General features: G+C 43.5%; 1 protein-coding gene across 1 annotated transcript; it reads left to right on the top strand.

Annotated features, from left to right (window-relative positions):
* The first annotated feature begins 1,735 nt into the window (after window positions 1-1,735).
* tnfaip8l3 (tumor necrosis factor, alpha-induced protein 8-like 3) lies at window positions 1,736-20,350 on the top strand. The gene is made up of 2 exons (XM_034561677.1): window positions 1,736-1,815; window positions 19,244-20,350. Exons 1-2 carry the CDS (start codon window positions 1,770-1,772, stop codon window positions 19,804-19,806), a joined length of 609 nt encoding a protein of 202 aa, XP_034417568.1. The 5' UTR covers window positions 1,736-1,769; the 3' UTR covers window positions 19,807-20,350.
* The last annotated feature ends 1,284 nt before the right edge of the window (window positions 20,351-21,634 follow it).

Here is a 21,634-nt window from a genome sequence, read left to right as displayed (position 1 = left end):
GTGTCCAACAGACTGGAGGCCAAAGGTGGATTCAAAGAAGAAGAAGAAGAAACACTCACAAACACAGTTTATACATCTGCATTCAGTATTTCACAGAATACCTATATGTGTTTCTGGAGGAAGAGAGAGAGAGAGAGAGAGAGAGAGAGAGAGAGAGAGAGAGAGAGAGAGTTTCTTTGTGACTAGTGAGAGTTCCAGTCAAACCCCCTTAACTCGAAACACAAGTTCCCTTGCTACTTTTTCGGTGGGTGGAGAAACTGTTATATTGCCTCCTACAATAAATGCCTCTCTGCGTGCTCGTTGAATGTGTAAAACGGTGAGTCAACAAAGAATCTGTTGTTGTTGGAGACATTTATTGCGGGGAAATTGAATACAGCTGCGCTAGAAATACCTTGACACACTTCCTGCGCGGGTTTTTGTTTTTTTTGCACCCTTTGTTTGTCTTCATTTGGAGTCACGTCTCTGGCCAACCTATGGATGTATATATATAGGTCCAATATTTCCTCTCATTTCAGTTCTGTATGCTTATTGGGAATAATTTACTATGGGAATAAAAAATGCAAAGTTTGCATTATAAGTTATAGAGTTTCTAGATTGGGCCTCCAACCATTTTGTCTTCGATCCTTGACATCTGATAAACAACAGACTCATATAGTTCTTCATGTTATATATTTGCCTTTTAAAGCAGCATGTGTTGTGGAAACTCTCTTTAGTCAGGCACACACTGACACTGAGTTGGCATTCATAAGCTAAGTAATCAAGAAAACCAAACGCTGCTGTTTGTCTACCGAATATGAACCGCTGGAGCACCCTTGAACATCTACTAAAAACAAGGAGCGAGTCTCTGCAACGAATGGAAACCGACATATTTGCGTGGGAAAGAAAAGCAATCTAAATACACACGGATTGAAGTTTTATTGCTATATGTGCATGGTCATAAAATTAAAAAAAATGCTCAAGAAATACTTTCCTATCACATTTTAATGGGCCCAAAACATGTCAGCTCCTTGCAGTGATGACTGCAGGAAGTAAAACAGTAACCTTCACGTCCCCGTCACAGACAGTAAGTGACTGGTTCTATAACAGCCAGTAACAAGGGGTTCATGGGATTTTTCCTGCTGGAGATGAATTTCAAGTTGCCATGAATGAGACTCTCCCATTGCTCTGCTCAAACACAGGCAGCCCTCTTACCCAGAGACAGAGAGAGAGAGGGAGGGAGAGAGGCAGAGAGAGAGAGAGAGAGAGAGAGAGAGAGAGAGAGGGGAAGAGACGGCACTTACAGCATACAGAAAGAGGTAGAGAAAGAGTTTGAGTGGAGAAAGCCTGAAGAGGCTGAGTGTGACAGCACCGATTGAGAGGAGGAGGAGGAGGAGGAGGAGGAAGAGGAGGAGGTACCAAGTGGTAGGGACAAGGGAGGGAGAAACCGAGAGGGGGACGGACCGAGAGTGAGAAAGGGGAGGGAGCATCAGACAAGGGGAAAGTAGATGAGAAGGAGAAGGAAAGAGAGAAACTGAGGGAGTCAGGAGAACAGAGGAGAGCCAAAGGAAAAAGGAGGACAGATCCAGCAAATCAGCTCAAAAGCATTCTTCTCACAGCTGCAGTGATCTGGGCTGGGAGGGGGAATTTGAACTCACCAGAAGAGAAGAAAGCAACAAAAAAAAAGAAAAAAAAAAGATAAGAAATCAGAAGAATCCCTTTGAGAGGAAAGGGAACGTGGAGGAAAAGGAATCCGAGAGCTTCTGCAGCCTCCGAGTGTCCTGCAGGGGAAAATGGATTCAGACTCCGGAGAGCAGAGTGACGGAGACCTGTCTCTAGGTAAGCCTCAACAAACCTTTACTGTCTCTAGGTAAGCCTCAACAAACCTTTACTGTCTCTAGGTAAGCCTCAACAAACCTTTACTGCAGCTGCAACATCAGTCGACTGACATGTTGCGGTCGCCAGACTTCTTCATCGTAGTGCATGAGTTCATCCAGAGGGTCCATGAGTTCTTTGGGCATGTCTTTCATCATTTGTTCTCAGGTACTTACTGTCACCTGGAGCTCAACTCTGTACCATCTCTCACAATGCAGCCATCCTTACACTGATGAGCAGTTTGCCTACAATACTTCTCCAATCCAAAATCAAGAATCAAACACAACTTTCCACTTTTAAGTCCATTATCTCGGGCTCATTTCTGAGATGCATCAATGGCGAGCTGCCGGTGAGCTCTGATGTGATGCTGGTGAGGCTGCGGATGAGAGCCGGCTCAGTCGCCACCAGGAACAGGCAAGCTCCGACACGTGCAGCCAGTCCACTCATCAACACATCCATCTACAGAGAGAGAGAGCACAGCCTCCCCGGACACTTCTTCTTCTTGCATCTCAACACCAGCAGGGAGATTGCAAATGTTTAGATTTTCAGTTTACTGGAAGTTGTTTCACGGCAAAGTATGTATTCATCATTTGAAGTTCAGTGTCTCCAACTCCCCGGCATTACAAGCGAGTGTGCGTTTTTCTGAGATCCTGTAGGGAATTCAAGCCGGGAGAGGAAACTGCCTTCTGAAGATGAGTTTGAGTTCAAAGATCATGAATCAAATGTGTCTCCAAGCGGTTTTCATAACGCCAAGCAGCATGCAGGAACAGTCAAATGTTTTTTCCTCTTTGTGTTTTTACTAGTCCCTGTAAGGACTTAGATTGAGGTTTTACATCCCACATAAATGGACTGTCCCTGGGTGCAGATCTATTATAGTGAAGAGCAACATTTAGGGCATGTTGTGGCATCTGTTAGTGATCGTGTGAGGATTTTGGTGAAGGTGTGGCTGTGTGCCTCTTTACTTGTCGACACGAAACGCTTCGTATGTTAATGATGCTATCCATGTTGAACACTGACCATCTGTCTGTCTGTCTGCAAAGAGAGAGGAACCTTTAATATGAGAGCCAGAAAGTAGAAGATGGCGTATCCGTATCATCTACTGGCTTTACGCAGACCGTCCAAGGTTAAAGCATCAATCAGGACTCTCATATAAAACAGAGGCTTTATCCATTTCACTTTCATGGAAGAGATGTTCACAGTCTTCTAGAGAAAGAGGGAAATCACGGACACATTTGTCGTTGTTTTGGTCGTCCGTCTGTCAGTGAAAAGAAAACCGGTCTGGCTCATTTTATAAGGTCAAATGTCTCAGCGAAACCTGAGCTAATGGTGTTTTGAAAACAGAAGTATTTTTAAAAGTGTTTCCACACACAAACATGACCCTTATACCTCCTGCGTATGTGGATGAGGGACGCGTGATCTTTAAAATGTATTCTGGCACAAAAACGCCTGTGTAAATATTGAGAGTGTTTTGTTTTAGGTGGCCTTCTTCTCTCGCCCTCGAGCTCTTGGTGGCTTTTAGTGTAGAGAGTGAGACCGACCCTGAAATCTTCCCTTAAAGTCAGCCTCAGACGCTCGTCTTTATTAGCAATTAGTGATGTTCGGTAAAAGCCAATGTTCCCATAATCTTGTATTATTTTTCTTCCGTTCTCCATTTCCCACAATGCCCCAGAGGACCCGCCTGACCATTCGGCCGCAGGCTACGCTGCTTCTAAGTGAAACTTGGGAAGTCAAGAAAAGACGTAATGGTTGGCACACACTGGATTAAGTAATGAGAATACTGTTGCTAGGTAACTGAAATAGATATAAAGATGTCGAGTAACATGAGCGACCAGTGTTCTTGCAATGTTTAGGCAAAACAAAATGACTTGATTAGGTTGAGGTTTGGGTTCAAATGGCGATGAGAAGTTATCGGTCAAATAAGGACTCGTTCCCTATTCAGACTTTTTATACTGCGTCACACGTCCTGGCTCACCATTACATGGATTACATTCAAATTGATCACGTGGGTTGAACAGGATATCATTACTACTTTTCATAGGTATATAGATATGAACAGTGTCTGAGAAGAGCCTGAAAGTCGTCTCTTCAAATGCAAAAACACAGAGCGGCGTGTTAAACAGGTCCTGCTGGTGAGAAAGTTATCATCTGTTCCTCTTCCTGGGGGAGTTCTCTCTGGTAAATGTAGGTTGTTGTGCAAAAAAAGGTCCTTGCACTTGGATTATTATTAGTATAGGCCGACATCACCTAACGTTGACACTTGTCACTGAAAGAAAATAAATCACAAAAGGACTAAACTGTTTCAGGGGAGACTTGTGCATTATAATTAACCTTTGAGAGTCAGGATTTGGACTATTGTGTTGTTCTGTCTTTGTTGTTCTCTGAACCTTTTGTTGTGTTAACACACAGAGATCAACCACATGCAGAGCTCCGGTGTAGCTAGAAATACACTTCAAAACACACACACACACACACACACACACACACACACACACACACACATAAGCACACAAAGGCTTACAGTTTTCCCATAATCATCCAGTCATGCAATGAGCATCCTCTGACCATATACCCACGAACTGATTCATCCAGCAGGCCCGTCCTTCCTTCCTGTGGTGCAGTGGAGATGACCACACCTTATTATGAGTCACAGCGCGTCTGCCTGTCAACACACCTGTTCTGCTGGTGGACCGCCGCCCGCATCGCACGATGGGTGCACAACAGAGACATATCACTCAACAGCGATAATTATGGATTCTGAACTGAATGTTTTTAGTTGACTTTTTTTTAAAATTACATTATGCTGCTGAATAATCAGCCCACGCTTTTGGCTTCATCATCATGTTGATGCAAATCACTCCCAACACCCAATCTGCCGTCCCAAGAGATATTTCCAGCCATTTGTGTTGACTTCAGATTTTCTACAGAAAGAAGCGGTTGTAATAACAGCTGTGCGATGCATTCGGGCACGAGGGCTGTTGCTGTGGTTTGTGTACACAAGAAAAAGCTGCAGATGTTTTATGATATTGAATCCTAGGGCCAGGTGATCTTCTGCAGCGCTCACACACTCACATACTAACAGACGCTATAATTGTATTGGTCGTGTTAAAGGCCTCTAATTCACACTTCCACTAACACTTCAAAGGTCGGTGCGGCATTAGACCGGGCCAGGAGCACCCAGCAATCAGAGGGGAGCTTCTGCCTCATGATTGCCATGTTGGCAGACGGGCTACATGCTTTACACATGAGAGACAGGCCGAGTGGGCCAGCCCTGCCTGGACTGTAACACTCCCATACACACACAGACACACACACACACTGCAAAAATGTCCGCACTCTTCTTGCTCATTCCCTTGGTCTCCAAACACATGCATCCCTGTATTTTTTCCCTTCTCCTTTAATCTGGCCCACAGATGGAGAGTGCTTACTGCAACCTTTCCCTCTACACACACACACACACACACACACACACACACACACACACACACGTACACACTCACTCGAAACACCGGGAGCTGGTTCTGGAAAATTGTATCACGAACTAAGAAAAAAATAAATAAAACAGGAGTGAAGCCGTAAGTGGTAAAGACGACTCAGGAGAAAGTGCATTTCTCTCTGACTGCAGCGAAAGAAAAACCCTCAAATTCCCTAAAACTCTCAAATCTTTGACCGGTGGGTATTGTCCCTTGTATGCACATGCATGCGTTTACGCAATAATACTGTGGCATTTCATAGTTTTTGTGGGACATTTGGAGAGAGAATTGTTTCCCCCGGCGGAGCCATTACTGAAACATGAAATTAGACCGCAGAGGCATTTTCGACAAGGCCTCATAGACACACACTCGGGAGGAGGAGAAGGCTGTGGTTTCACTGGAGGGCCAGTGGAAGCAAAGCAAACAGTCGCTAGTGGCGCCTGGTGTGAGAGGCGAGCTATTTAAGGGAGGCCAGTGCGTATTAAGGGAAGGCTGGAGCGGTGAGCCGATACAGGTATCTAGATCCGTGGTGCACACAGGAGCTGTGATGCAGGCAGGCCTACGGGTCTGACAAGTGAACTTCTAATGGCCAGCAGGGGCGACTCCCTTGGTTGCCAAAATAAGTCAGATTAGATTGTATAGAACAACACTACTTAATCAAAAAAAATGTTGGTCGCCTAAAAAAAAATCTTATTCAGTGTGAGGTTGTACACCTTCTCATGTCACACCCGGTTGCAGAAGAACAAGATGGCGACGACCAAAAACCAAGATGCCAAACTCCAATGACTCCACAGTGACTGTGCCCATTTCTTAAAGTCTGTTCTTGTATAATTTCTTCACACATTTTGAGGATTTGTTTATTTTAGTCACAGTTTCTGGTGTAAACTTATACTTTACGGTTCAGTGGAAGCCACTGCACTTTGATTTACCCACCTCCTCTTAATATAACCTCAACATGCAGATGACATTAAGTTAAATGGAGACTTTTTTCCTCTCCGTAACTATTAAGGCCCCAAAAAGGCACCAGAAAACGAGGCAGAATGGTGACAATTACACACAAAGCGTTTTACACTTAACTCTAGCACAACTGAAATATCTGTGCTAATTATAGATCACCATTATGAGATAATGATAGGAAAAAGTGTAATACCCATGCATTGTATATCTCAACAGTTAGTCTAGCAGTACGTCACATTAAGCTGCTTTTAGAGTACATTGAAAACGGTTTTCCTCTGGGAGGTAGAAGGCAGCAGAACAGACAGTTAGCAAATGTGACAATACAGTTTGTGGGTTTTGACATTTCATTGGCAATAATGGCAAAAGAGAGAAACATCTATATTTCCACACTGCGTTATCCTTTAAGGTTTGAATGATTTTAATGAACTCATGGAAGGATTCGGTTTTGGCTGGTAGTGCACAGGTTTAGGTTGGAAGAAGGAATGCAGTCACTAAAAGTCAGAAGCAAATCTACAAATGTGTGTGTGCGTGTGTTGATGTGAGCGTGTGTCTGAGCCACAGTTATTTCCTGGTCATTAGTTAGTGGTGGGTTGGCAGCCAAGAGAGCAGCAGCACTTTGGCTCTACACTAAAGCGTGTCATGCACAGTGTGGGCATTCAAGGCCAAAGCTCAAAGTATCACCAATTTTATCACTCAAATCAAAGGGAGCGCAACCTTTTAATTGGGGCAGCATGGGCGTCTGAAGCCCCGCCCCTTCTCCTCGCTGACCTTTGCTCCTCTAACATTTATTACTCTGTGTTGTTTTTCTCACTGAAAGTTTACAACAACAAGTACATTTGCTTCAAGTGCTGTCCTTAGATACAAATATGATGTTACTTGAGGATTTTAAAAACTTCTTCCGCCACTGGTTTTGAAAAATCGTCACCGTAAAACCGTTGTCATGGGAACTGTAGATGTGGTCTGCCAACACAATCTGTATTTTGTCTTTCATAAAGGTGCAAAATTAACAATTCTGAGCAGCAAATAGCTATATGAAAAGATTAAGTGGCGTAGTGGGGTCCTGAGCGGAGAATGAAGTCACTCTCACTCTCTTGTAATGCGAGCTTCTTTGTGCTTTCATACTTTGTGCTTACGTAGTGTGCATGTTAGTCCCTGTTTGTGCCTCCCACTGACTATGAAATGGCCGCTGCACTGCCATCATATGACGGTTATTGCTGGTAACACTGTCCCGACCCACGGCGTCTCTCGCACCTTCCACCTGAGAAATATCGTGTAAATGTCGGCCACAATGGCGGATACTTACATTAAGAAATATTATTTTATTAAAGCAAACACACACTAAGTTATAAAAAAGTCAGCGATCGTGATACATTCCATATTTCTACTGTCTGGAACCACTAAATCCTTCATATATCCTGCGTGTGATTTAAAACCCACTGAGTTATGAATGCAAGTGAGGGTAGCTGGGGCAGGGGGCGGGGCTTCGGCCTTATATATGGGCAACAGCAGACTGGGCCTCTAGTGATTTAAAGCTTCCCAGTGCCTCACTTTTACTCTGTTATAGTGGGTGAACTGGTAAACAAACCAGGAGGCCAAAGTTATGGGGAAAGCTGGCAAGACCTGGATGATTGTGCATGTGTGTGTGTTGTGAGTGTGCGTGCACGTGTGTGTGTGTGTGCATGTGTGTGTGTGTGTGTGTGTGTGTGTCTCTTTGTAAACGATGCCACGGCATGCTGAGACTTGGCTAAGGGTCTATGAGAGGATCGACTCACCCAGAGCCGGAAAACACTTACTTCCTTGCCGCTCAGTGTAAATCTGATGAGAAATGAACAGAGAGAGAGGACGAGATAAACAAAAAGAGACGAGAGACTTCATGAATGTAAGACAAAGACACACTCTATTTACGGCTCTTCGTACAGCTGCAGGTGATGTTAAGCGAATTGAGACTGAAACAGTGTTTTTGGATGTTGTGTGGGTCTGTGTGTCTGACGTAAAGACGTTTCGACAATCAAAATGTGGACGTAGGATTGCACCTCTCTTTCTTTAACACCTCCTCCGTCCCTCTTTCTTTCACTCCTCCACGCTGGGTTTAAAGGAAATGACACATCTGCAGGCTTTTGGAACGGCTGCGATTGCGTGCGTATTTATATTTTCTTCTTCTGGGCATTTTTCAAGCAAACACATCCTCCTTCCTCTCATGTTTCTACTTTTTCCCTGCTCATTAGTAGTGACTGAATGGTGTGAAAGGAAAATGTACATAATGCCATCTCTGCCCAACCGCTCCTGCTTTCTCTCGCCTTCCTCTTTTTCTCCGTAAATAGCTTAGTTTCATTATTTCAGATGGAAAGAGTCGAGGGAACCTTCTGTCTGGTTTCCTGGCCGGATAAAGTAAGGAAAGCCTGAATATTTTATCCTCCTCTGTTTTTTATTAGGCCTCAGTTTCACAGTCTTTCATTATGGCTCACACAAAAAACACCCACACCCACATATTTGTACCCGGCTTTCTATATATAGTATGTTCTATGAAACCCCCGAAAAAAAATGTTGAGGTGGTTATAATTTTGTGCTGTCTCACATTTACACAGTGAAGTGTGGCTGTAGTTGGCGCTCTTGTCTTGGTTTACGGTTACTCTGTCTCTTTAGCATCTTCTAACCCAACTGCTGTAAAAAGCATCACTTCCTGTGAGCCAAAACAGTTAATTATCTTACTAACACTGGTTGTTTAGAGCTGTGCACTTTGTGTTACATTGTGAAATTACCCGGAGACATTCATTTGTTCACGCCCACCTGACGTGGGTGATCGTGGTCCATGGAGGAGGAGTTTTCCAGAGAAGCTCCCCGAGGAGGGAAGCAGAGAGGGGAGACAGCCTCCAGCCGGTTCCCATGCCCGGCTCGCCAGCTATAGCTGCGGCCTGGCTCTCGACTCGCTAAACAATGGCTGATGTCAGCCAACCACAGCTGGTGAAGACATTAGCTGTACAGCAGAGGAGAGGTCAGAGGGCAGGGATCTCACAGGGCCTTAACAGGATGTCCTGGATACCACTTCTCATCCTCTCTGTGCACCAACGGCTCCTCCGGTCTTCATAACGATGAGTGACTTTGAAGAAAGCCAAGCACACAGCTAAAGGTGGAGGTCAAATCACTGATGTCTCTCTCTCTCTCCCTCTCTCTCTTTCTATCTCTCTCGTCACCCTCGATCATTGTGACAGGCGATCAAGCCAGCGGCACGTTAATCAATCAGACATCTCCGGCCACTGCTTCGTTTCGCATCATCTCGTTGGTTCAGCTCTACAGGGACATGGCCATTAAAACCAAGAGACAGAGAGGGGCAAATAAAGAGATGAGGGATGGAGCATTAAACAAGGCTGTACTTGTGTCCCTCGGAGTGGCTCTTAAGTGCTTTCCCCCGGACTGTTAATCACACTAGAGACACTTAGATCAGTCCCAGGATAAACACACTTGTAGGTTCAGTCTCGTGGTGTATATCAGACCTCCTCATTACAGGCACGTATTGAAAAACAATCAACAGGTTTGTTTATGTGATTTTCATCCATCGTGCATTTGCCAGTACTGCTCATATTCTGACCAAAACATCCTTCTGGCCGAGTCATCGTATTCCACCTTTATTTAGACTGCTTGTTGTGCCTTCGTTTGGACTGCTCCATTCAATTAAATCCATCTTTCTTCTAAGATTATTTTTGGGGAAAGTTATGCTGTAATTGTATTATGTTCATGACATCTATTGTCCAGATGAGTTTTCCCCATATCCGATGCGAGGGCAGAGGATGTTGTATGTTGTAGAGATTGCAAAGCCCTCCAAGGCAAATTTGTGATTTGTGATTGTAACAAGCTCCTAGCTGTCACATATGGGTTTCCCCCCACCTCCAGCACCAAAGGATGAGCACACTCAGGGTATCTTCCGTAATATCCTTTATTATGGAGCAGACTGTGCCTCTGCTCTCCTGCCTCGTGCCTCCGTCCCTATCGAACCTCCTCATATAGGGAAGAGACACACATCAACTGATCCCCAGCACCTGTTCCCTGAGCCACTCCCCTACTCCCCTCCGCAGCTGAGCCTAACCCCGCCCCAGCCACCACAGTGATATTGGGCAATACAAATCAAATGTAATTGAGGTTCTCATTCAAACCCTAGCCTCTGTGGTAATGACTGAGCCTGTGTACTCAGGGTACCTGCATATTTCTTTTGAATTAAAGTGACGTACTCACAAGTCCACCGGGCAGGAACATGGAAGTTGGAAGTTACATCTTATCCAAAGTCATCCCAATCAATCAATTGCCAAATTAATTTAGTTTTTCTGCAATACGTGAGAGCTTAAGAAATCTGATATCAGCCAATATTTATTTTGTAACTTAAACAGTTTTGACAAAAATCCAATAATCTTTGATTATTGAAGAATTGTCACAGAGTGGGATGTTTTACAGATAAAGCGTAAACTTGTTAAAGTGGACACACTATGAGGCTTCACCGTTTCTACACCCTCTTTGTCATTTTTGTGCTCCAGTTAAACTCAGCTCATCTATAATACAATGATATCATGATACCCGAAACATCTGCAATGAGCTAATATTGGCCAACTGATTTATCCGGTCAAGTATCACGTTTTGTCTCATAGGATACGGCTTTAATCCGAATCTATATTAAAATCCATGTGTTTGCTTTCTTAGATGGTTTCGCACTTGTGTGTTCATTTCCTTTAACTTTATGTTTTACATATGTTTTTTCTGAGAGGATGCAGCTTCTTTTCTGCCTCAACTCATCCACATTCCCCATTAGGGACGAATAAAAAAACAGGTTTGAGCAGAGGCAGGTAACACCTGCAAGAAACATCAACAGCACAAACAAAATCATAACATCCATTTGTCATTTATTCTACTAAAAGTTTGCAGCTTGCCTCTAACAAGCCTTGGGCATCTGTCAAGAAGAAGAAGAAAGAAAAAAAATCTGTATTTCCTGCTATTGCCCTTTCTTCCAGTAAAGCACGAGTTAGCTGTAACCTGTGTATTCCAGTTTCAGCCAGAGACACTAAATGATCCACATCTACAAAAGGGAATGAACTTTATACTCTGTGGCCGCTTCACATAAATGAAAGTCATTAAGGTTTGAAAGGGGAGTTAGTTATTAACCCTAAAGGTGTGAATGCCCCTCTACATCCTGAGCAGCTGTTAAAGCACGGCGAAGGACCTCTTGCAGCACAAGAGTGCCCTTTGGAAACTGGCTCAGAGTCAGATTGTACATGTCATGAATAATACACATCAATGCACTCTTTACTCTCTTTCTCTCAGTAAAATAAATCCTACACGCTGTATATACAGTATATAGACATGTAAACAGGCACCTGCATAATCATACAGTCCATGTACAGCTATTCAGTATTTATTTGTATTGCAACTTACAGAACACATGCCTTCTACACTTGACTTGTTTTATTTTTATTCTATTGTCAGTGATTGCTTGGTGCATATATGATATGTTTATTCTGTACCTATATTTGTCCACCTTTGTTGTCCTTGTTCCCAGCTGTTACTTCTATTTATGTGTAAATACGTGAAGAGAAATGCAAAAAAAAGTCCATACATGGCCCATGAAGCTGAATCTGATACACAAACACACACACACACACACACACGCATTGCAACAGACAGTGAGCAGGGGTGGTGTGTTTGAGTCATCTTCTAAATAGAGCAGCGGGAGTCAGAAATACCACCAGAATGGAGACTTTGCAGGTCCAGACTAAGTGGACGACTGACATGAAAAGACTAAACTGCCTGGATACTACAGCAGCTTTTTGTGTATGAAGGCCTGCATCAAGATATGCGTGTGCGTGTGTGTGTGTGTGCGTGCGTGCGTGTGTGTGTGTGTGAACTGACCAACACAAAGTCTGCAGCCCAGAGAATGACGCTGTGTGGAAAGTAACCAAGTTCATGTACTCAAGTACTGTTCATATACATACAATCCTGATGTACTCGTACTTAAGTATTCACATGTTAAGCTACTTTATACTTCTGGTGCAAGGAGTATAACTTAGATTTCTCTGACAGCTTTATTAGTACTCTTTGTTGCTAATACTTTTATACTGCTGCAGTCTAATTAGAGGTTTTCTAAAGGAAGTCTGGCGCTCTGAAACACTTCCACTTTTGTCCACAGGAACCGCCAAAATCAACACAAAATGAAGGTTTCTTGTATTACCTTTAAGCAATAACGACTAAATACTTCTTCCACCACAGCTGGTCGAGCTCTGGTCCCAGCTGGCACAACACACTCCCTCTCTTCCCCTCTCCAGACCACCGGCCTCTCAGGCTTGCTTAACACTAACCCCCGCAGGCTATTCAAACCTCTTTACTTCTGCCGAATGACCTGCTCCATTGTTTTCCTCCAGCTTCGTAAATGCAGCCAGAGAGAGTGTCTGCAGCGACTCCTCATTGGAACACCAGAAGAAAACCAGAAGGACAAAGCCAAAGAAGAGGAAGTCAAGCTGTCACCTTTTGTTTTGCGACTCTTGACTTCTCTTTTCCTTGGCATTTTCTTTCTGTGGGCATATTCTCAGTGTTGTGTTTGTGCTCTGTGAGATGGCAGCCCGCTGCTTATGGATGACACACTTTATGACGGAGGGCTTTTCCTGGACTTATATTTTTTTAATTTTTTTTTTTGCAACAGTGTGAGCGCACAAGCTGGCACTTTAAAGTCCGTCTCTTGTATTTGAAATATGACTGTATGCAACTATACTGCAGAAGGCCAGTACGTCAAAAAGGGGGATTGGAACAGGACTGCGGCTCCACTTATAAAAGAAAAACATCTGAAAGGGAAAACGTCTGGAAAATTATTGCCATTTTAGCATTTACAGGGTGGCCTGGCAACCGTTCATTTCAGGGGGCATGCATTGGTTATTCGGTAATAACATATGTTAAAATAATAACTTTCACATGGGCTGTAAATTCACAGCGAGGCTGCAAGGAAACTTTGCGCAGCACGATAGATTTTATTTGTTTGTCACTAGAAACACTCCAAACCTCTCTTATCTCTGACCAGGTCGTTTGTCAGCAACCTTTTAATGTTTGGCTTTGCAAACTAATAATGTTTAGAGGAAGCGGTGTCAGTATGGTGAATAGTCGTTTTTTTTCTTTTCCCTTTTCTCTCCTCTTATCAAACATGTGTTCAGCGTGTGCTAATAACCAACATTGATAGAACGATTGCGTATGAACACCTGTGTCTGTTGTGTGAGCACACGAGCAGGTGTGGCGAACATATGTTTTCGTGTCTATCTTGGAAAGAAGAAGGAAAAAAAACAAAAAAAACATGCACCTGCAGGGAGTGTGACCTGGTTTGGTCCAATACTAAACATGAGCATGTTGTCATTAGCAACCTCTTTGTTAGCCAACACAAACAGGGAAGCTGAGCGTCGTGTTTCCTGCTCCGTCAGGGTCTGAGAGTTAATTCAGTGGTCTTCAATTTCTTGTCAGTTTCATGTTTGAAGCTGTTTGAAGTTTCATTGAGATTTTGCAATAACTATGCATAGTTTTACGTTGTTGTACTATATTATACAACATATTATATATATGATATTGTTTTATTTAAAACATATATGTTTATATTAGTTTAGTTCTATGAATGTTGCTGTTTTAGATATAATTTAGAAATGTTTATGTTTATGTTTTTTTTACTTGCTTGGCTTTCCTCTTAGTTTTTAGCCTGAATACCTAAATTAGAGGCTGAATACAAATCACAGGCTGGAGCCGATCTCAGCTCACATGAGGCAAAGGCAGGGGACACCTGGACAGGTCGCAGGGCGGACACATAGAGACGGACAACTTCAAACCTAAATTGTGATGATGACTGACTGTATTCTATTTATTTTAAAGTCGTTTCTCTGCTGAAGCGGAACACAAAAAACAGTCACTGAAAGGCACACACACACACACACACACACACTCACTCACATGCCTCAGTCAGATGGGCGTTCTAGCTGATAAGCCCACAAGTGCCTCCAGCGTTGCTCAGTAAAGACCAGTCGGCCCTCGTCACTGTGAGCTGCTGGTCCTGCTGGTGGCTCATTCCTCTGGTTTCCCTGGAACGAGACCAACACAAGCCTCAAGACACACGTCTCGCAGCCCAGCTGCCGAGCACGCTGCGGAAAATGTCCAGATTACCGAGTAATTTAACTTAGTGTTGTGTTTTATCGCTAAGTGCCCAGCGTCACCGTACCTAACTTTCCAAGAAAGCGTACTTATTTTTTACCTTTTTGGGGATTTTGTTACTTTCAGACAGAGCTGGGCTCACACCATGGTCGGGCTTATGATAAAGATGTATGATACGTAAACACGTCACACACGTAACTTAAAAACAAAATGTGTCGTTCGTGACGTGTTTATGTATTCTATTTAGTTTACGTACCTATTTTAAGCCTAACCACAATGTGTTTTTGTTGTCTAAAGTTTAAAATAATTCCGTGGTAGCGGCATGTCATTTACACTTGCCACCACCGCGCAATGCAATGCTCAGAGGTCGTGGTCATTTGACATATTTCTGTGACATCACGTTGGTATACAAGCAGTTGTCGAAGCAGTGATCGTAAAAGGTCAGCGCAACTCAGGTCACAGTTCAACGCACCACAAACAAAAATGGAGAGGCATGCACAGATGTTGTGTTTCCAACATACGCCAAAATGTCAAACTACTCTTAGAAGTAGAGGGGTTTCGTTTTTCTAGAATCAATCCTTGTTTTTGTGATTGCTGTACTCCTGTCGAGCCGTTTTCTGTAAATGGCCTCTTCATTGACATAATAGTCTGAATGAAAATAAATCGGCCCAGATATCATTTTTTTCTTTTTTTGGCCTGGTACCACCTTTTAGTGGGGCAGGTTTGGCCGGTCTCCCTGTTCCACACTGTATGTATGTTCTGACGCAGCGCAGCAGAAACTGTTGACTCAGCGCTCTAAAAACATCAGGCGTGGGACAAAGAGAGACTGTCTAGTCAACAGCCACGGTCAGAGAGCAGCAAGCACCTTACTAATCCTGATGTTAAAAGTCAACTTTACCAACTCCCAAAAGCACTCTGGCCCTGCGTCCGTTCCTTTTCAGTAACTTATTCTCACACGCTACACAGAACAACTCACTTTATTTGGTGAAAACTTAACACATCAGGACCAGTGAGAAAATAATGAGCAGGCATGGGGAGAGAGATGAGGGGAGACCGCTTTCTGACTGTCTCTCCGCTGACGGTTTGGGCTGTTCTCTAACTCGTTCTGACACTCGGGCTCATGCATGTCACTCATCTCAGCTTCTGGGTGACAGGCTGTATGTGAGTGTGTGGACTTCTCACTGTCTCCATGTGCACTCTTTATTATCATCTACGCTCGCTTTCTGTATGTGCTAAAGAAATCTCCAGCCAGACTCTGAATCACCCACCGCCTTCCCCGGCACTCTGACTCACACCTCAAGCAGTCCATTCTCTCCCCCCCCCCCCCCCCCCCCCCCCCCCCGTCCACCCCCCACACACACACACACACAAATTAATTTTTGCTTACATTCTTCGCCACTCAGGGATGTGCAAACAAACTTGAGACAGGGGTCAAGGCAAATGAGTCGATGGCCACCTGCTGGTCCTCAAAAAACCGGCTCCAGGCTGTGCGTCGGGGGGTGGCGGGAGAATAATTAGTCTACTTTTAGCTCCACACGATCAACAGAACACATCCAATCACTTCCTCTCATGCAGCACCCATTTAAATTAGTTCAACCGATCTTTGAATTGAGCATCACATATCTCGAGATTCACAGAGAGAGCGACTGCTCTCACCAGATCCAAATAGTCTGCGCAAACCATTGGTCTGACAAGGCCGGCTTTATGGAGCAAGCTGTCACCTTTATCAGTGTGCCAGGGTTTCAGAAATCTATCCAGTTGGGTTTGTGAATATCAGAGGCTCGCTGGAACAAAGAGCTGCTTCAGAGAAACAGGAAATAACAGCGACAAAGAGGGCCTGTTGATGAGAGGCACAGATTTGCCTAATGAGAGACACAGTTATATGTCCTGCTGTTGCTATTCATATATCATGGAAACTATCGTATTGCTGTCGTGGCGCTTGTTATCTATTTGACACCTCAGGTCATTTACATTTGGGACTTTAAAAGCTGTCGGTGGACAGCGGCCTGCGGGGATTAGACACAACCTATTTCCCCCCAGACTGATGTTGACTGTAGAAAGTCCAGGATTTGTATGGAGTCATTGAAGGCTGTATGTTGGTTGTGGTCACATTATATTATCACATCCTTCTTAAATGCAAAATGCAACCTTACACGTGGCATAGAGCACGGGACAGGAATGTACTTGTTTACTGTACATGTTCTTTTTGATTACTTACTTATCAGTCATTTTCAGCATCTTACAGCTTGTTGTTTAGATTGTGTGGCCTCAACTTCAAGGTTTTTGGTTAAGTGGATAAAGTGAAGCATTTAGCAGCTTAAGAGCTGGATATTTCTCTCAGATGTTGGTGGAGACCAAAACAGAGCTAGAAGAAGAGAAGACTTCTATTTGCCAGGTCACCAGAAATATGTTGGCGATAACTAAGTGTGAACATGTCAGTGTCATGTTTGCAGCTTGTTTTCCAAAACACTTCAAATACAATTCTGAAAAAAAAGAGCAATGATGGCATTTATTCACTTTTAGTTTGCTTTTTTTTGTTTGTTTTCCTCGGATTAATTACCCTTTTTTTTCTGCAGGTTTAAAATCTTCAGACTAACCCACTCTCATGGAGCCGCTCAAAAGAGCAGTACATCAAATATTATGTATTTGGAAATGACTGTAAACAAAGACTTTGGCCTTATTACTTGTGTGTAATTGAGTGGGCATATTATACTGTATGTACGTGAAATGTCATTTAGCTTCAGACCAACACATGAAATGTCACTTCTGTACATTCACACATGAAATGCCACGGATAGGGTTTCTCCCAATGGTTGATGAGCGTTCAACCTCTTGTGTGTGTGTTTGAATAACAAACATACGCCACACACACAGACGATGAGGTGATGAGGTGAATCCTGCACGCTCACCTGGCTGTCTGTTTTGATCAAATTATATTGACAACAAAGCAGGTGTTGAATTTGGGCTCATGTGCTGTTCTGTGCTGAACTCTCGCTGGAAAATGACGGCCCTGTCCGTCTCTCTGCATGTCTCTCTCTCTCTCTCTCTCTGTCTCTCTCTCTAACTCTGTCTCTCTGTCTGACTCCATCTATGTATCTCGTTCTGTCCGTCTGTCTGTCTATCAATTTTCAATTAAATTCATAGGCTTTATTGGCATGGATGAGAAATAACTACATTGAAAGAAAGTACAGTTGTGTTTCTTGGGACACAATATAAGATTACTGTGTGTGTGTGTGTGCGTGTGTGTGTGTGTGTGTGTGTGTGTGTGTGTGTGTGTGTGTGTGTGTGTGTGTGCGTTGGTCACTCACTGTCCCTCAGGTTGTGGCCCGATAGGACATATGGTGCAAGAAGGTGGGCTGTGTTTCCTTCTCCTAGGAAGATTCGTAGTTAAGAATATTCTCCCAATTCTCTGAAACCAGACCTCGGAGCTATCTGTCTTCTTTCTGTATATTTATCACATTCTATCTCTCTTTGTCTCTGTCTCCATTTTCTCCCCATCTGTCTGCCTCTCTCTCTAACTCCGTCTCTGTCTCTGTCTCTGTCTCTCCCTCTCTCTCTCTGTCTTTGTCTCTCTCTCTCTCTCACTAAAAATGTATTCAAATCAAACCATTAATCAAACCATTAAACTAAAATCGTCAACGTTGGTTGGAACAATACCGACGGCGAACCCTCTCTCTCTCTTTCTTTCTGGACATACATGCGGAGGAGGAGGACGAGGCTGACAGTGGCCAGGATACAAGGGGATCAAAGTGAGGCCTCTTTCCTGGGCTTTAATCATAATAGGAGTTATCTGGTGTGTAATTTGTAGCTGGGTGGCACCTAAATAAAAAACCCTCTCCGTCCTCCCACTCCCCACATTCACACAGACACATGTTAAGCTGCTGGAATGGCTGCATGATGACACAGGCAGCCTTTGATGTTCTCCCTCATGATAAATCATGGCTGCAGCGGGACACAGCATACAACTGTGATCAGTCTGAAGAGAGACGGTGTGCAAAGAGGTTCTTATCGGTGTGCAGCTGTTTGACGTGATCCAGAGCAGATCGTCATCCCGTAATCAGCCGACAGGAAGGACGCCGCCCTTTTATGCAGACGTCTGTAACTTCTTTTAAATCAAAGAACAACTTAGTTTTTTTTTTTTTACAAATAACCTTGAAGTGTGCTGCAGTTCTTTATATCCAAGTTTGGAATAGATTCGAGGATGCGTCTTTGTTCATGCCAAGAAAAAACCAGAGTCACCCGAGAGCACTCTACTTTTTTCATATTGACTGAGATCACATTAAATACGGCTCCCAACGATCTTGTTACACAACAGCGATTTGTGTAATGAAGACAGGAAAAAGTCAGGCTCTTCCTCAGAAAAAATCTGAACATGAGATCTGGCTTCTTCTTGCACAGATAGTTCTTATGCAAGGGCAAGTAATGTCAGAGAAAACAGGAGAAGGCCATATTTTTATTACAATGGGTCATCAGAGTTTCCTGTTTGTCCAGATGGAAGTCAGCTGTTACCTGTACACATACTGAAGTTTAAGAGCAGTGGTTAAGATTATAAGACTATATTAATAACATGTACCAAGATCTACAACAAAAGTGTGTTATCTCTTTCCATTGTTCAGGGATACTCAATAGGGGAATCGTTTTGCAATTATCTTCGCTCTTTGAAATTATTTTTTTTCAAATTAATATATCTTTTTATTTTTTTATTTACTGTTTAGTTTTTTTCCGTCCACTGTTTCTTTAGAAAAGGTTGCGTTGTAGTGAGGATGTCTGACCTTCAGGCATAACCCCAAACCTCTTTTCTCTCTCTTCAGGACATGAGAGCTTCAACTCTCGCTCCCTGGCCCTGCAGGCCCAGAAGAAGATCCTGAGCAAGATGGCGACCATGGTGGTGGCCAACATGCTGACGGATGACACCAGCAGCGAGATCTTGGACGAGCTCTACAAGACGAGCCGCGAGTTCACCAAGAGCAAGAAGGAGGCCCACAAGATCATCAAGGACGTCATCAAGATCGCCCTGAAGATCGGCATCTTGTACCGCAACCACCAGTTCAGCTCCGACGAGCTGGACACGGTGGAGCGCTTCAAGAAGAAGATGAACCAGGCGGCCATGACGGCGGTGTCGTTCTACGAGGTGGACTACACCTTTGACCGGAATATTCTGTCGGAGCTCCTGCTGGAGTGCAGGGACCTGCTTCACAACCTGGTCGAGCAGCACCTGACGGCTCGCTCGCACGCACGCATCGACCACGTTTTCAACCATTTTGCCCACGGGGAGTTCCTGGCCCAGCTGTACGGGGACAGAGAGGAGTACAGACTCTCCCTGAGGAAGATCTGCAATGGCATCAACAAACTGCTTGACGAAGGAACGCTTTAACCTTACACACCAGACCTCTTTCGCCTCTAGCTCTTTCTCCTCTTTCTCCCACTGGTCTCTCCTGCTTCCTTTTTCACATTTCCTTTTCACTTGCTCACCCTCCGACCGCTCACATCCTCCTCCTTCTTTTCACTCTTGTCTTCCTGTTTCTTCTCCATCCAATTCCATGAAGCTGGCTGTCACATCCTGCCGCTTTGGTTCAATGAGAGGATTATTTTATTTTTTGACTGTGTTTTCACTCAGCGGATCATTGCTGCACACTGGGACAGCCTTTATCATGTTGTATGCATTCTAGAATTCCCAGTCACCCCCCTTGTGTCCAAATGTGTACTGTACCAATGGCCAAAAAACATACATTAGGTATAGTTGGATATGGAAGATAATCAGTAGTAGTTATCAGTGTCTCTCTCTTTGTGTGTGTGTGTGTGTGTGTGTGTGTGTGTGTGTGTGTGTGTGTGTGCGTGCGTGCGTGGGATTCGCTTGAATAATGGGTTTGTACATAAGACCAATGGTATGTGTATTATGTATCTGTGTCAATCTTCTCTTCAAGGGTGTAACACTTGTCTTTTATTAAAGATTTCTTGTAAACATTATGTTGCCGTTCTTCTGACATCCTCCACGTGAACTTCAAAAAAAGTTTTAGGAGAGATGAGTTTGTTGTAGCTTTGTGTTGGCAGTCGTAACGATCATTTTCTCTCATGAGTCATCTCCTCGTCAACGTGTGAAGGAAAACAATGATTTGCCTGCTGGGCAGCGACTTTCAGAATAATGCTTCAAGTTTACTAAAACAAAAATAACTAATGGTTTTTGCTGCCCTTTTTTCTCTTTTCGGAAAGAGCCGCAATGACAGAAAATGCATGGGTGGATCCGATCTGGAAAATTACCCACAAATGGTGCATTGAGCTACTACTTTCCTGTCCATTTGACCCACATGCATGCCAGGCATAAACATTGGCAACAATCATTTCTAAATGACCAGGAAAATCTGCATTTCTGGTTCATTAGATGCCCTCTTTTCTATTCTGCTCTCCAGACCAGGAAAACATATTACTGGTGGTTTGGTGTGACTCCAGTTGAATTATTTTGGCAGCCAGAAGAGGATAATATCCTCTTGTATGTCTCTGTCTCCTCGTAGAAACACAAAATATACAGACCACCCACCCTTTTAGCCTCCATTTGCACTCACGCTTCAAGCTAGTTAAGTAGTTATTCTATCAACTTAATTGACTTCTATTGGTCTTTGTTCTTCTTGCTGGACTAAATCTCCAGCTTCTTGAATCGAACAGTCTAGACATGAGAGAGAGATAAAATGTGTTAAACACATAATTCGTGAAGAAGATAAGTTCTGAGTAGTGAGAGAAGATGATGACGCGAGCACACATGTATTTATCTTTTGATGTTGTTCTTGGTTTGACAGACTGTCTCTTTGTCTCTTTTATGTCTTCCAGGAAAACTATACACAAGTGAATTAAGTAGTAATCAAATTCCAAAGTGTTGACCTTTTCTTTGAACTCTAATCACACCCTAAACCTGTAGTCTTATTCTAAAAGATAAAGTAAAACTTGTCAAAAAGTTAGTCTTTCAATAGATATCCATCTATATATTTTTTCAAAACTCTAAAAACGTTGCATACGCCAATTCCCACAAGGCATATTTTCCTTATCCCCAAAGTGCCCGGTAAACACACGTCTTTCATTCCCAACGCCCCAAGGTTGTAACACTGTCTCTAAGCCCAAGTAAAAATAACCTGCAAGACATAATTAGGGGCCCTTTTCTCAGACTTAAAAAAAAAGACCTCTAATGATGACATAATAAAGCTGCTTTTACA

The sequence above is a fragment of the Cyclopterus lumpus genome, chromosome 3 (assembly GCF_009769545.1).
Source record: "Cyclopterus lumpus isolate fCycLum1 chromosome 3, fCycLum1.pri, whole genome shotgun sequence".
NCBI classification, from domain to species: domain Eukaryota; kingdom Metazoa; phylum Chordata; class Actinopteri; order Perciformes; family Cyclopteridae; genus Cyclopterus; species Cyclopterus lumpus.
Note: the sequence above shows the minus strand (reverse complement) of the source record. Positions and strands in the feature narration are given on the sequence as shown.